The following is a 15463-nucleotide window of genomic DNA, read 5'->3' as shown; positions in this document are numbered from 1 at the left end:
TCTGAACAAAACCAATTCAACACGTGAAAATACACTTTTTAAGGTATGAACCATGTTAGCATGGTTTGTACATTTCACATTATATAGTTGCTTTCTATAGTCGCTATTAAAAAGCAGTGATATTAATGATTTCTCCATCAAATACTACAATCCCTGTGTACTGAGTAGACAGAATTTGCCTTTAAAAGTTATTTAGTATAAACATTTGCGAAGCTAATTCATTCCCGAATGTGAAACAACAATTTCATATTGCCGCTGTTGTGCTTCTTTTCATTTTTCGACCTTAAAAAAAAAAAAGATCTAGTGCTGGAATTTCACACTTTTTGCACTTTCTTTCCTTTGAAAATGGAATCAAGCGCATGAGGTGACACTAATGACAGTTTAAATGTGAAGTTTGCTAAAGTGATGTGTTATTCCTAAACCAGCAACATGGGTCGTTAAGTCCATGTACTAAAAGGAAGGAGTGTATAGTTTATTTTCCCTTTCATAATAAGTGTACTTAAAAATGGATTTCCAACCTTCAAATTGTGAATATTTTTGCAGAGAGAGAGAGGATTTACGAAGTAGAAGAGCTGACACAAGTTTAACGTGGTAGTGATGCACTTTTTTTTGTTTGTCACAATTGTCTAATATTTTTCTGTTTCGTTCTCCATTTATTCACTGATAGTGTGTGAAGATTGTTTGTTGTGATATATTGTACATCTCTAAATAATATTGATTGTATTCACAGGTTGTCTTTGTTCCTTGCTCTAACAATTTTATAAGTATGTAGTACATTTCCTCCAAGAGTCACGATAATAGAACTGTGAACTATTTATAAAAATGCTCTGCTGGAGTGCAGTATCTAGTGTCAATATTGTTTTTTCCGCAATTCCCCAAATGATGTACATATGTATACATACTGTATGTATGGATGAAATTTGGCAGGATTAGTCTTTCTGGCTTAATTAATTAAACTTATGATTGTTAATCCAAACACATACTTTAACTTGTGTCACCTTTTTTTGCTGTACACATAAAAATGAAGGATGTATTGGAAAATAATTAAAAATATTTATATTTTATTAGTTAGCATACCGCATTTTAAGTCGCACCGGCCGAAAAGGCATAATAAAGAAGGAAAAAAGTCGCACTGGAGTATAAGTCGCATTTTTGGGGGAAATGTATTTGATAAAACCCAACACCAGGAATAGACATTTGAAAGGCAATTTTAAATAAATAAAGAATAGTGAACAACAGGCTGAATAAGTGTACGTTATATGACGAATAAATAACCAACTGAGAACGTGCCTGGTATGTTAACGTAACATATTATGGTAAGAGTCATTCAAATAACTATAAAATATAGAACATGCTATACGTTTACCAAACAATCTGTCACTCCTAATCGCTAAATCCCATGAAATCTTATACGTCTAGTCTCTTATGTGAATGAGCTAAATAATATTATTTGATATTTTACGGTAATGTGTTAATAATTTCACACATAAGTTGCTCCTGAGTATAAGTCGCACCCCCGGCCAAACTATGAAAAAAACTGCGACTTATAGTCCGAAAAATATGGTAGTTAGTTATGTTGTTAGTTGGTTTGGTTGATAAATCAAGTGATTTATTTTGATTTCTCCTTTACTTTTTATATTATATAATATTTCATATTTGTGTGACCGTTTGTATTTCTTTAAATGCAAAACAACACTACTGTTTTGGCTCAATAATTTTTTATAGCGTGTCCGCTATTATAAGATGTTTTACTCATAATATGTTAAAATAAAATACAATGTTCTTGCAAAAGTACTATCTAACAGCATTCACACTTAAATACAGTGTAGTAGTAACCCAAGGGTTATTTATTAATATTATACAACTATTAATTTTCCCAGTGTTTCAGATTTGTCACTACAGAGTAACATTACTTTTTAAATGAGCAATTAATAATTTATTGTAGGTTGTGTATTAATTATTTTAATATTGATAATTAGGAGTGATGGGAAAAAATATTGACATTTGAATCGCCTTTCTTATTTTTTATGAATCTGAACCGATTCAAAATATTAAATAATCGATTTTCAAAAAGATGTTTTAGACCACTCCCACTCTTACTTGCTGTGCATGTACGTCATCAGTCAAGAGGCACTTTTACAGGAGAGGGAGTTTAAAAATATTGTACTGCAAGAATCGGTTTGAATTGAGAATCGAATCCTAACCTAAGAATCGGAGTGGAATTTAATAGTGTTGTAAGAATCTCATGCCTATAAATATTACTTTATTCTAATGAAAATGTGTTATCTATCAGAATATACACTCTAAAATATAGTTAATCCAAGCAGCAGTGTATAGTTTTGTAATTTATTATCATATTGTTAATTTCCCCAGAGCAGTTTTTTACAATGTATTTAGTCACCGCTCGCACGGCGAGCGCTGGAGTATTACAACGAGCGCTCATTGGCATGACGTCACTCGCTTTATATTATATAAATGAAAAAGTGTTATCTTTATGAATATACATTCTAAAATATAATTAATCCAATCAGCAGAGTATTCAGTAAATAAATAATTATATTGTTAATTTACTCTCAGTACTTTTTACAATGTATTTAGTCACCGCTCACTCGGGGAGCGCTCGCACATCACAACGAGCGCTCATTTACGTGACGTCACTATCTTTGTTTACTACGAGCGAGGCGTTGCGGCCAGCTACCTCCGCCCCAGTTTTCAATTACTGCGGTTCGATACCGCAGTGTAAGGACATTCCTGTGTGAAATTTAATTGTTGTAATTAACAAACGTGAAATGATGTCGGCAAACGGGCCTGTTGCTGGAGTCGACTGCACGGACGCGAGGCGAGGCGACGGACAGGAACAGTGAGTAGCTAGTTAGCAACCGCCTATTGTTTGCATTGCATTGTGGGGGATATTAGTCATTTTACAGCTAACGTACGTTAACTAGAATGTATCGTTCATAATCATAATCATTATTTGTGTAAAAAGCCACACCTTTATAGCAGCAGCCAACATTGCTGTCGTCCTCTCAGGCCAGATGAGTCCTCGCCCGGCTCCATGGATGTGGATGCCCAGGCTCAGGCACACAGCTTCAGGTACAGCCTCAAGTTCCCCTGCATAGGACAGTGCATCGTCATCAACAACAAGAACTTTGACAGACAAACAGGTATTTATGTTAATATATATGTATATATATATATATATATATATATATATATATATATGTATATATATTTCAGTTTTACTTAACTCCAGTGACACTGACCAAGTGATCATTGCTCAACAGTACCCAGAGATGCAGAACCATGAATTGCTTAACGTGGACGAGTTGAAAGTTTGAGAGCAAAGTTGAAAAACGTATTCGGGTGTTACCATTTAGTGGTCAATTGTACGGAATATGTACTGTACTGTGCAATCTACTAATAAACGTTTGAATCAATCTATCAATTTCATCTGTAGCGCCACCTACATGGTAAACAACAGAAGGTTAGCAGTGGGTAAACATTCAGAATATAGTGGAAATACATATCATATTTATGTAGAATCATCAGCAATATTTTGGTTATTACTTGATAGTACTGGGTTTTCAGAATCAGAATCAGAATCAGCTTTATTGTCATTACGCAAGGTAACGAGATTGAGGCCATTCTATACAGTGCGATGTGTGCATGCTAGAAAAACAATGTGCAAATATATAAACATATGAAAAATGTAGAAGTGCAATGAATATGGTGTGAAATGAATATATACATGAAAAAACAAAAAACAAAAACAGGGTGGTTGGTGGAATGGGTTATTGCACCGAAGAGAAGGCAGTTATGAGGGACAATGGGGCAGTCCGTTCAGGATGGTTATGGCCCTGGGGAAGAAGCTGTTCTTTAGCCTGTTTGTTTTGGTTTTAATGCACCTGTCGCGCTTCCCAGAGGGCAGCAGGTGGAACAGGTCAGAGACAGGGTGGGTGCTGTCCTTGATGATGGCACTGGCTCTGTTGAGGCAGCGGGAGGTGTAGATGTCCATCAGAGAGGGGAGAGGGCGGCCGATGATCTTCTGAGCCGTCTTGGCCACTCTTTGCAGCCTCTCCCTGTCTGCTGCAGTGCAGCTGCCGTACCATACCGTAATACAGTAGGTCAGCAGGCTCTCGATGGACGAGCGGTAGAAGGTCAGCAGCAGGTCAGGCTACAGGTTGTACTTCCCGAGGACTCTAAGGAAGTGTAGCCGCTGCTGAGCCTTCTTGATGATTGATGTGGTGTTGACTGTCCAGGAGAAGTCATTAGAGATGTGGACTCCAAGGTACCTGAAGGTGTGGACCCTCTCTACACGCTCGCCGTTGATGTAGAGGGGGGCAGGGTCGGTGCTGCTCCTCCTGAAGTCGACGATGATCTCTCTGGTCTTGTTGGTGTTGAGAGCGAGGTTGTTCTCCGAAGACCAGGCCGTCAGCTTCAGGACCTCCTCTCTGTAGGCAGCCTCGTCACCCCTGGAGATGAGCCCGACCACTGTGGTATCGTCGGCGAACTTGACGGTAAGGTTGTCACTGTGGGCCGGACTGCAGTCATGGGTGTAAAGGCAGTAGAGGAGGGGGCTCAGCACACAGCCCTGTGGGGAGCCGATGCTCAGCGTGCGGGAGGATGAGAGGTGCGGGCCAAGTCTCACATTCTGGGGTCGGTCCGTTAGGAAGTCCCTTATCCAGGCGTTTGTGAGATGGGGGAGGCCAAGAGTGTCCAGTTTATTGCAGAGTCTGTCCGGGATTATTGTATTGAAGGCAGAGCTATAGTCCACAGAGAGCATCCGGACGTAGCTCTGCTGCTGCTCCAGGTGGTTCAGAGCAGAGTGGAGAGCAACAGCGATGGCGTCCTCTGTGGACCTGTTCGCCCGGTATGCGAACTGGTGGGGGTCGAAGTCTGGAGGGATATGGTCCTTGATGTGCTGGAGAACAAGTTGCTCGAAGCACTTCATGATTACCGGAGTGAGGGCCACTTTGGTTAGAGATGTCCGATAAGGGCTTTTTTGCCGATATCCGATATTCCGATATTGTCCAACTCTTAATTACCGATTCCGATATCAACCGATACCGATATATACAGTCGTGGAATTAACACATTAATATGCCTAATTTTGTTGTGATTCCCCGCTGGATGCATTAAACAATGTAACAAGATTTTCCAAAATAAATCAACTCAAGTTATGGAAAAAAATGCCAACATGGCACTGACATATTTATTATTGAAGTCACAAAGTGCTTTTTTTTTTTAAACATGCCTCAAAACAGCAGCTTGGAATTTGGGACATGCTCTCCCTGAGATAATCCTGATACCCACTACAACTATTGAAATACTATACTTTGACTTTCACAAAGTGCATTATTTTTAATTTTTTAAACATGCCTTAAAACAACAGCTACAAAAACAATGAAGGCACACAGCTTCTGTCCAGAGTATAGAGTAATAAAGTAAACAATAACATAGTCCTCCTTTAGTGCAAGACTGCCTGGCATAACAGGAAATTATAAACTGGGCTCAATCTGAACAGCCGATATTAAAGTTAAAGTGCCAATGATTGTCACACACACTAGGTGTGGCGAAATTATTCTCTGCATTTGACCCATCACCCTTGATCACCCCCTGGGAAGTGAGGGGAGCAGTGAGCAGCAGCGGTGGCCACGCCCGGGAATCATGGGCATCTACATCAACTATATGATTTGCCTAAGAAGCTGGACAGGACAAAAAATAAATAAATTACTTTTTGAAACCGATACCGATAAATTCCGCTTTCCATTTTAAAGCATTTATCGGCAGTCCGATATTATCGGACATCTCTAGATTTGGTCTTATGCGGTCTTAAACATACAATACAGGCCAAAAGTTTGGACACACCTTCTCATTTCAATGTGTTTTCTTTATTTTCATGACTTTACATTGTAGATTGTCACTGAAAGCATCAAAACCATGACACCCTTTCAGGTGACTACCTCTTGAAGCTCATCAAGAGAATGTCAAGAGTGTGCAAAGCAGTAATCAGAGCAAAGGGTGGCTATTTTGAAGAAACTAGTATATAAAACATGTTTTCAGTTATTTCACCTTTTTTTTTTTTAAGTACATAACTTCACATGTGTTCGTTCATAGTTTTGATGCCTTCAGTGACAATCTACTCTGTAAATAGTCATGAAAATAAAGAAAACCCATTGAATGAGAAGGTGTGTCCAAATTGTTGGCCTGTACTGTATATATTTTCTACTCTTCGTGAGACGTTAGTTTAGGTTACCAGCATGGATTTCACGAGTGTGGATCAGACTACTGGATCAGTTTACCAGCCACACTTGTCCAGGCAGATCAGTGGTGTCCAAAGAGCTGCTTAGGGACCATTTTTGAACAGCTGCTTTTTTTTTTTTATTGGCCCTCGGCATATTATAAATATAAAAATCATACTTAACTAGATGAGGCAATTCCTGAAGGAATTGCGTGTGAATGCTCCAATGCTGTAATTGAACTGAAATCCTCGATTTTTTTTTAGAATTGTTGAAGTAGAGCACACAATTCCCAAACAAGCTGAATATTTTGAAGTTGGAACAGTTTGAATCAGATGAAAAATTGACGTCAATGGGAATTTCCCCAAATTTTCGTGAAAAGCGGGAATTTTTTTGAAAATTGTAAAAAAAACTTGAATGGTCTGAATGAGTTGAAATGGTTGGTGTTGGAATTTTTCAAATCGGTCGAGAAATGTTGAAGTAGTAACATGTTGAATTGGGAAATAGTATTACGTAATTTCGGGTAAACCGAGAATTTTTCCAGTTCAAAAAACAACTTAGTTGTTTGTCCTGATTAAGAGGAATGTGTTGACGATGGAACGGTTGGAATACGTTGAAAAATGTGGAAGGAGTAGTCACCAGAATAAAGGGTGGAAATAGGGTTTTGGAAAAGCAGGAATTCTGGAAAATCCTGGCATTTTTTTGAACTTGGAAAAATTATAGTTTGAATTTCCATAATGGTGGAATGAGTTGAAGGGGGAATGGTTTGAATAGGTTGAAAAATGTGGAAGTTTGAAAAATGGCAAATTCATTTTGAATGGGGAAAAATGTCCCGGAAAACCTGGAATTCTGGGAAATCTGGGAATTTGTCAAGGGAAAGCCCACGATTGTCTAATAAGCTGAACAATTTGAAGTTGGAACGGTTTGAATCGGGTGAGCGTGCCAAAATCTGGAGAAGAATAAGAATAAGTTGAATAATAAATAAATACATTTTGGTGTAGAATTGTGTGAATGCTTTGGAGCATTCACACAATTAGTAGGGCTGTAACAGTATTAAAATCCCACGGTAAGATATCAGTGTTAAGGTAAGATATTATTGTGGTTTATGTTCCCAAAAAAAGGCTAACATGAAGTGGCAGGAATGTTAAGGATAAACACACTTTTTTTTTTATTGTTGAGTCTTTAAACTGACAATGCAAACATAACAAGTGTAAAACAATAATGTTCACTTCAGTGTCTTTCCACTTTCCACAGTGGATTTTTTTTTTATATCAGGTTGGAAAATGCTATTTCTCAGAAAAGTTAGCTAACAATTTAACTTTAAATAATGATTTAGCCTCAAAAACTGATCTTTGGTTTCGCTGGCTTCAAAGATCTTTTCTGGGTGACGGTTTATGAGGTGGCGACTTGTCCAAGGTGTACGCTGATGGATAGACATCGAGAGAGACATGCGGTAGAACATGTTTGTATGGATGTGTTGACAATTTATCAAGTAGCTTTTTAGTTTACTCGTATTTCCCGCGGTGTTTGTGATTTCCCTCCGTGCGCTGCACCGTTACCGGCTGGCTGTGTCACCTTGGAAACGCTTGAGACAAAAGTTGCGCGCTATGCTTTGCAGAACGCACACAACCTTACCTCCTCCAAATAGGTTATGTTTTCGCCAAGGTTTGTTTGTGTGTTTCCTAGCAACATAACTCAAACAGTTATGGATGGATTTTTTTCAGGAAATATCCCAAAAAATAATTCCTCTTAATTCCCCCAACTTGCCGGTCCCGCGGTGCGCACAGGATTCTAGAAGGTGTAGTTTGTTTAGACTCGGTCAACGCTAAAGCGCCAGAAAAGAACTACACCCACCAAGTTTTCGTTTGATACCATAACATGTCACGGCATTATTGCGAAGACTTAGAAACCGCAATACTTTGTATCGACAATACCGTTACATCCCTTTAAATTAGTTATATTGTTAGATATTACACTAATCAACTTTGTCACCTGTTACACAAACCTAAGATGATCTTAGCATATAATCAATCAATTCCTTTATTGTCATTGTCATAATAACACTTAAGTCATACATGTCAACAAGATTTTGTTTGAGCTTTGTCCAGCGGCATAGAAACTGCATTGATGTGCAGGTTGACAATAGTTTACATTTGAGCATTGTCAGGAAGATCGCGATAAGAGGGACGTGGGGGTGGGAACAGTCAGATGTCTGATGGGTGTTACGTTAAAGGGGAACATTATCACAATTTCAGAAGGGTTAAAACCATTAAAAATCAGTTCCCAGTGGCTTATTTTATTTTTCGAAGTTTTTTTCAAAATGTTACCCATCACGCAATATCCCTAAAAAAAGCTTCAAAGTGCCTGATTTCAACCATCGTTATATACACTCGTCCATTTTCCTGTGACGTCACATAGTGATGCCAACACAAACAAACATGGCGCATAGAACAGCAAGCTATAGCGACACTAGCTCGGATTCAGACTCGGATTTCAGCGGCTTAAGCGATTCAACAGATTACGAATGTATTGAAACGGATGGTTGTAGTGTGGAGGCAGGTAGCGAAAACGAAATTGAAAAAGAAACTGAAGCTATTGAGCCATATCGGTTTGAACCGTATGCAAGCGAAACCGACGAAAACGACACGACAGCCAGCGACACGGGAGAAAGCGAGGACTAATTCGGCGATCGCCTTCTAACCAACGATTGGTATGTGTTTGTTTGGCATTAAACGAAACTAACAACTATGAACTAGGTTTACAGCATATGAAATACATTTGGCAACAACATGCACTTTGAGAGTACAGACAGCCCAATTTTCATCAATTAATATATTCTGTAGACATACCCTCATCCGCTCTCTTTTCCTGAAAGCTGATCCGTCCAGTTTTGGAGTTGATGTCAGCAGGCCAGGGAAGCTAGGGTCGATATTCTTCTCTTGATCATCTTCGGTGGCATAAGGGACGGTGTGAGCCAAGACATCCAGGGGGGTTTAGCTCGCTCGTCTGCGGGAACAAACTTCCGCCATTGCTTGCCGTGCTACCGAGGTCCTTTGTCCCTGAATTGCTCACACACTCCGGCAGATTCAATAGGGGTCTGGCGGCAGATTTCTTTGACTTTATCGTTGGAAATGCATCTGCTTTGAGTGTCACAGGATATCCACACATTCTTGCCATCTCTGTCGTAGCATAGCTTTCGTCGGTAAAGTGTGCGGGAAAAAACGTCCAATTTCTTGCCACTTTCGCATCTTTGGGCCACTGGTACAACTTGAATCCGTCCCTGTTCGTGTTGTTACACCCTCCGACAACACACCGACGAGGCATGATGTCTCCAAGGTACGGAAAACAGTCGAAAAAACGGAAAATAACAGAGCTGATTTGACTCGGTGTTTGAGAAAATGGTGGATTGCTTCCCGATGTGACGTCACGTTGTGACGTCATCGCTCCGAGAGCGAATAATAGAAAGGCGTTTAATTCGCCCAAATTCACCCATTTAGAGTTCGGAAATCGGTTAAAAAATATATGGTCTTTTTTCTGCAACATCAAGGTATATATTGACGCTTACATAGGTCTGGTGATAATGTTCCCCTTTAATGTTGCAGCAATGCAATGTCCAGAGCACAATTATTGAGGTGGTGAAGAGTGAGGTAATAAGATGGTCCGGGGCAGCAAAGGGGCAGGCTGTTCATTTAGCAGTCTCACAACCTGGGGATACAGACTGTGAGACATTCTGGTGGTCCTGGCGCGATATATTAACCTACATTGCATTGGTTTTAGTATCCTTAATGTATAAAATGTATCAAAGTGGACCCACAGCATCCTTTCATTTCAATGTATGACGTACAGTAGGTCCGTTTATAACAGTTAGGCGTTGTATGTTAATGTCGTGTTTGTGTCATTTTGACAGCTGTAGACTGTGGAACATGGAGAAAATATGCAGTTCAATACAATTATCTAAGATGTCCCATCAGGCACATGTCTGGCAATGTGACTCATCTCAAATGAATAGCTCTCAGACGGCATTTGCTATTATGCTGTTTTTGTGCAGGCATGAATCAACGCAACGGCACCGACGTGGACGCGGCCAACGTGATGAAAGTGTTCGCCAAGCTGGGTTATAAAGTCAAAGTTTACAACGATCAGACGGTGGCGCAGTTGAAACAAGTTTTGATGGGAGGTGAGTAGAATTTTCCTTAGAATGTTTTGTTTCTTGTTCTTCTGTTATATGAGAAAATATATTTTATGAAGACGAATAAACCTTTGATATCTGTAAAAGGCCCCCAATTTTTTTTACCGTTTACCTAGCTAGCGGTTTTTAGATTTATGGGTCCACAGCTGTGGCTGTAGGCAACCTCCTGATGTAGTTTATGTAAATTGACTCAACAGGATTTGAAGTATAATGAATGGTCAGCATAGAGAAGTGCTACCTACCTCTGCATGTGCTTTACCATATCGGTATGAGTGGTGGTTTGTTGTTTACAATGAAGTCATAAGCGCTAATAATGCTATGTTGGCTCCTTACTGCTATTACAACTAGAGATGTCTGATAATATCGGCCGATAAATGCTTTAAAATGTAATATCGTAACTTATCGGTATCGGTTTCAAAAAGGAAAATTTATGACTTTTTAAAACGCAGCTGTACGGAGTAGTACACGGACGTAGGGAGAAGTACAGAGCGCCAATAAACCTTAAAGGCACTGCCTTTGCATGCCGGCCCAATCACATAATATGTACGGCTTTTCACACACACACAAGTGAATGCAACCCATACTTGGTCAACAACCATACAGGTCACACTGAGGGTGGCCGTATAAACAACTTTAACACTGTTACAAATATGCGCCACACTGTGAACCCACACCAAACAAGAATGACAAACACATTTCGGGAGAACATCCGCACCGTAACACAACATAAACACAACAGAACAAATACCCAGAACCCCTTGCAGCACTAACTCTTCCAGGACGCTACAATATACTCCCCCCCCAACCTCAACCTCATGCTCTCTCAGGGAGAGCATGTCCCAAATTCCAAGCTGCTGTTCTGAGGCATGTTAAAAAAAATAATGCACTTTGTGACTTCAATAATAAATATGGCAGTGCCATGTTGGCATTTTTTTCCATAACTTGAGTTGATTTATTTTGGAAAACCTTGTTACATTGTTTAATGCATCCAGCGGGGCATCACAACAAAATTAGGCATAATAATGTGTTAATTCCACGACTGTATATATCGGTAATTAAGAGTTGGACAATATCGGATATCGGCAAAAAAGCCATTATCGGACATCTCTAATAACAACATTGGTTAAGTTGTAGCTGTGTTGTACAATAAATACTTTCTCATGCACTCCTAATCATTAGAGTCTGAAAAAGCAACTTGTTATTTACATAATGATTTTTAGTGAATAACAGCCTCTCTCCAATTATAGCCTGCTCCGATTAACGCCACACCTTATTTGTTGTTTAGCTAAATGAACATCCCAGCAAGAATAATTTCGCCACACATGTGACAATCATTGGTACTTTAACTTTAACTTAAATTACAGCGTTTTTTGTGTTTTTTTCCCTTAGTGTCAAAAGAGGATCACAGCAGTTTTGCGTCGTTGGTTTGTGTTCTACTTAGCCACGGAGACGACGGTATCTTCTTCGGCACCGACGGCTCCATCGAGCTCAAGCACCTCACGTCGCTTTTCAGGGGGGATCGCTGCAAATCTCTGGTGGGAAAGCCCAAACTTTTCTTCATCCAGGTACTGTAACCAGATATACACATGCAATTTATCCGGTTGAATGAGTTGTCATAGGTAGTGTAACTGCTTAGACATATGCAAGTAATCACCCTTTTAGTTGCATTACAATAGGTACTGTAACTAGTGAAACAAAAGCAAGAACAGTATATTCATCCTGTTAATTGAGGTATAATAGGTACCATAACTGGTTAAACAAATGCAAGTTAAGTATTCATTCTCTTAGTTTGAGTTACAATATGTATCGTAATTGGTTAAACAATTGCAAGTAGATTATTTATCCTCTTAGTTTGTTGTAATAGGTACCGTAACTGGTTAAACAAATACACGTAGTATTTATCCTGTTAGTTCAGTTACGATAAGGACTTAAAATTGTTAAATAAATGCAAGTGAAGTATTTATCCTCTTAGTTTGAGTTATAAAAGGTCCTATAACTGATTAAACAAATGCAAATAAAGTATTTATCCTCTAAGTTTGAGTTATAAACGGTACTGTAACTGGTTAAACAAATACAAGTTGTTAGTTGAATCGTGATAGGTACTGTAACTGGTTAAACAAATACAAGTTGTTAGTTAAATCGTGATAGGTACTGAAATTGGTTAAAAAATGCAAGTGTTTATCCTCTTAGATTGAGTTATAATAGGTACTGTAACTGGTTAAACAAAATCAAGAACCGTATGTTCATCCTGTTAATTGAGGTATAATAGGTACCATAACTGGTTAAACAAAAGGTAAGTTAACTAGTTATCATCTTAGTTTGACCTATAATCAGGTACCGTAATTGGTTAAACATTTGCAAGTAGAGTATTTATCTTCTTAGTTTGAGTTGTAATAGGTACCATAACTGTTTAAACAAATGTGAGTATTTATCCTCTTAGTTTGAGTTATAATAGGTACCATAACTGTTTAAACAAATGCAAGTAGAGTATGTATCCTCTTAGTTTGTTATAATAGACTCTGTAACTTGTTAAGCAAAAACAACAATGCTATTAATCCTGTTAGTTGAGTTATGATATGTACCATAACTGGTTAATCAAATTCAAGTAGAGTATTTATCCTTTTAGTATGAGTTATACTAGGTACTGTAACTGGTTAAACAAATACAAGTAGTATTTATCCGGCTAGATAAGGACTGAAATAGGTGAAAAAAAATGCAAGTTAAGTATTTATCCTCTTAATTTGAGTTATAATCTGTACCGTAACTGTACCGTATTTATCCTGTTCGTTGAGTCATGATAGGTACTGAAATTGGTTAAAAAAAATACAAGATTTATCCTCCTAGTTTGAGTTATAATAGATTATGTAACTGGTTAAACAAATACAAGAACAGTATTTATCCTGTTAGTTGAGTTCTGAGAAAGGACTGAAATTGGTTAAAGAATGCAAGTTAATATTTATCCTCTTAATTTGAGTTATAATCGGTACTGTAACTGGTTAAAAAAATGCAAGTAGTATTTATCCTGTTAGTTGAGACATGATAGGTACTGAAAATGGTAAAAAAAAAAAAAAAGCAAGTCAAGTATTTATCCTCTTAGTTTGAGTTATAATAGGTACTGTAACTGGTTAAACAAATACCAGTAGTATTTATCCTGTTAGCTGAGTTACGAGAAAGGACTGAAATTGGTTAAAGAATACAAGTTAAGTATTTATCCTCTTAATTTGAGTTATAACCGAGCGTAACTGGTTAAAAAAATGCAAGTAGTATTTATCCTGTTAGTTGAGACATGATAGGTACTGAAAATGGTAAAAAAAAAAAAAAAAGCAAGTCAAGTATTTATCCTCTTAGTTTGAGTTATAATAGGTACTGTAACTGGTTAAACAAATACCAGTATTATTTATCCTGTTAGCTGAGTTACGAGAAAGGACTGAAATTGGTTAAAGAATGCAAGTTAAGTATTTATCCTCTTAATTTGAGTTATAACCGAGCGTAACTGGTTAAAAAAATGCAAGTAGTATTTATCCTGTTAGTTGAGTCATGATAGGTACTGAAAATGGTAAAAAAATAAAATAAAATAAAAAAAGCACGTGAAGTATTTATCCTCTTAGTTTGAGTTATAATAGGTACCATAACTTGTTAAATAAAAAACAAAAACAGTATTCATCCTGTTAGTTGAGTTATGATATGTACCATAACTGATTAATCAAATGCAAGATACGTATTTATCCTCTTGGTATGAATTATAATAGGTACTGTAACTGGTCAAACAAATGCAAGTAGTCTTTATCCTGTTGGATGAGTTGTAATCGATAGTGATTATTTTGTTTCAACACGCACTGTAAAGGCGTGCAGAGGCACTGAGCTGGATGCAGGCATCGAAACAGACAGCATGGACGACGGCACCACTAAGATCCCTGTGGAAGCCGACTTCATGTACGCCTACTCCACAGCTCCAGGTAACACACTCACTCACACTCTGCACATTTTGTCTGACATAAAAGGCTCACCTTTTGGCGTCCATTCTGCAGGCTACTACTCCTGGAGGAACACCATGACAGGCTCGTGGTTCATCCATTCACTGTGCGAGATGATCACCAAGTACGGCAAAGAGCTGGAGCTCCACCACATCATGACCCGAGTCAACCACAAGGTGGCGGTGGAGTTCGAGTCGGTGTCCAACGCACCAGGGTTCGACGCCAGGAAGCAGATCCCCTGCATCGTGTCCATGCTGACCAAGGAGATGTATTTTTGCCCTTGACACATCAGCGAGGGAGGGGTAAAAATCTAAATAGTGCTTTTGAATAGGTTTTGTTTGTTTACGTCTTGTTTTATCGTACCTCAGCTCGCATGTTCCTGTGTAAGTTCACACCAAATTTGATATTATTTGGTTCTTTGTTTAATTCCTTTGCTGTTTTTGTTTTAAACATTCAACCAAATAAGCTCACTTAATTAACTGATAAATAATCAGTCTTGTTAGTGTTTGCTGTTTACACATTTCAGGGAGTTATGAAGCCATTATTGGCCGCAGCATTTTTACGTGTCTCAGAGAGAAAAAACAAGTAGCAATCACGTGGGATTTTCCGTGTATGTCTCTTTACACTCCGATTGCATTTTGTGGAGTTATGAGCCTAATCTCATGTACAATTGAATGAAAAAAATTAAAGGGGGTTGAAGTGGCATTCAGTGGTTGCAGTTTGTGATTTGTCTAAACACAAAGCACAATTAGATTTACATTTGATAGACATTTTTTTTTTTACTTGCATCTTTATGTGATGTTGCACTTTTTCAAACAATAAATGTGTGCTAAGTGGGACGTGTTGTCTTTAATATAAATGTTATAATTGTACATAATGTAATTATTTAGATTACCACAAAGTGGCGCTGAAGCTGTATTATTGCTTGAATGTTCTCAGGTACAAACAAAATCTGTTTTAAGAACTCTAACATAGATCAAGTATCTACAGTATACGTATACCGGTATATTGTTTTATTTTTTCTGAAGTGTGTTTTTACACTTAAATTATTTGGGTCACGT

General features: G+C 38.2%; 1 protein-coding gene across 2 annotated transcripts; it reads left to right on the top strand.

The window, feature by feature from the left end:
- Positions 1 to 2645: 2645 nt before the first annotated feature.
- Positions 2646 to 15241, top strand: casp3a (caspase 3, apoptosis-related cysteine peptidase a). Of its 2 annotated transcripts, XM_061984081.1 has the most exons (7): positions 2646 to 2860; positions 3031 to 3164; positions 4260 to 4517; positions 10288 to 10416; positions 11818 to 11993; positions 14273 to 14384; positions 14457 to 15241. In XM_061984081.1, exons 1-7 carry the CDS (start codon positions 2790 to 2792, stop codon positions 14684 to 14686), a joined length of 1110 nt encoding a protein of 369 aa, XP_061840065.1. In that variant the 5' UTR covers positions 2646 to 2789; the 3' UTR covers positions 14687 to 15241. The 2 variants fall into 2 exon arrangements, with proteins under 2 accessions (XP_061840065.1, XP_061840067.1); XM_061984083.1 differs by lacking the exon at positions 4260 to 4517 and having other exon boundaries at positions 2647 to 2860.
- The last annotated feature ends 222 nt before the right edge of the window (positions 15242 to 15463 follow it).

Source organism: Nerophis lumbriciformis, linkage group LG25 (assembly GCF_033978685.3).
Source record: "Nerophis lumbriciformis linkage group LG25, RoL_Nlum_v2.1, whole genome shotgun sequence".
Classification (NCBI taxonomy): Eukaryota; Metazoa; Chordata; class Actinopteri; order Syngnathiformes; family Syngnathidae; genus Nerophis; species Nerophis lumbriciformis.
The sequence above is the reverse complement of the archived record's forward strand: the minus strand, read 5'-3'. Positions and strand labels throughout refer to the sequence as shown.

What these genes read in the sequence shown, in the direction of transcription:
- casp3a (XM_061984081.1), top strand. Translation starts at nt 2,790, where the DNA reads ATGATGTCGGCAAACGGGCCTGTTGCTGGAGTCGACTGCACGGACGCG. An exon ending in CGAGGCGACGGACAGGAACA is followed by an intron (nt 2,861 to 3,030) that starts GTGAGTAGCTAG and finishes TCGTCCTCTCAG; the next exon opens with GCCAGATGAGTCCTCGCCCG. An exon ending in CGCCTACTCCACAGCTCCAG is followed by an intron (nt 14,385 to 14,456) that starts GTAACACACTCA and finishes TCCATTCTGCAG; the next exon opens with GCTACTACTCCTGGAGGAAC.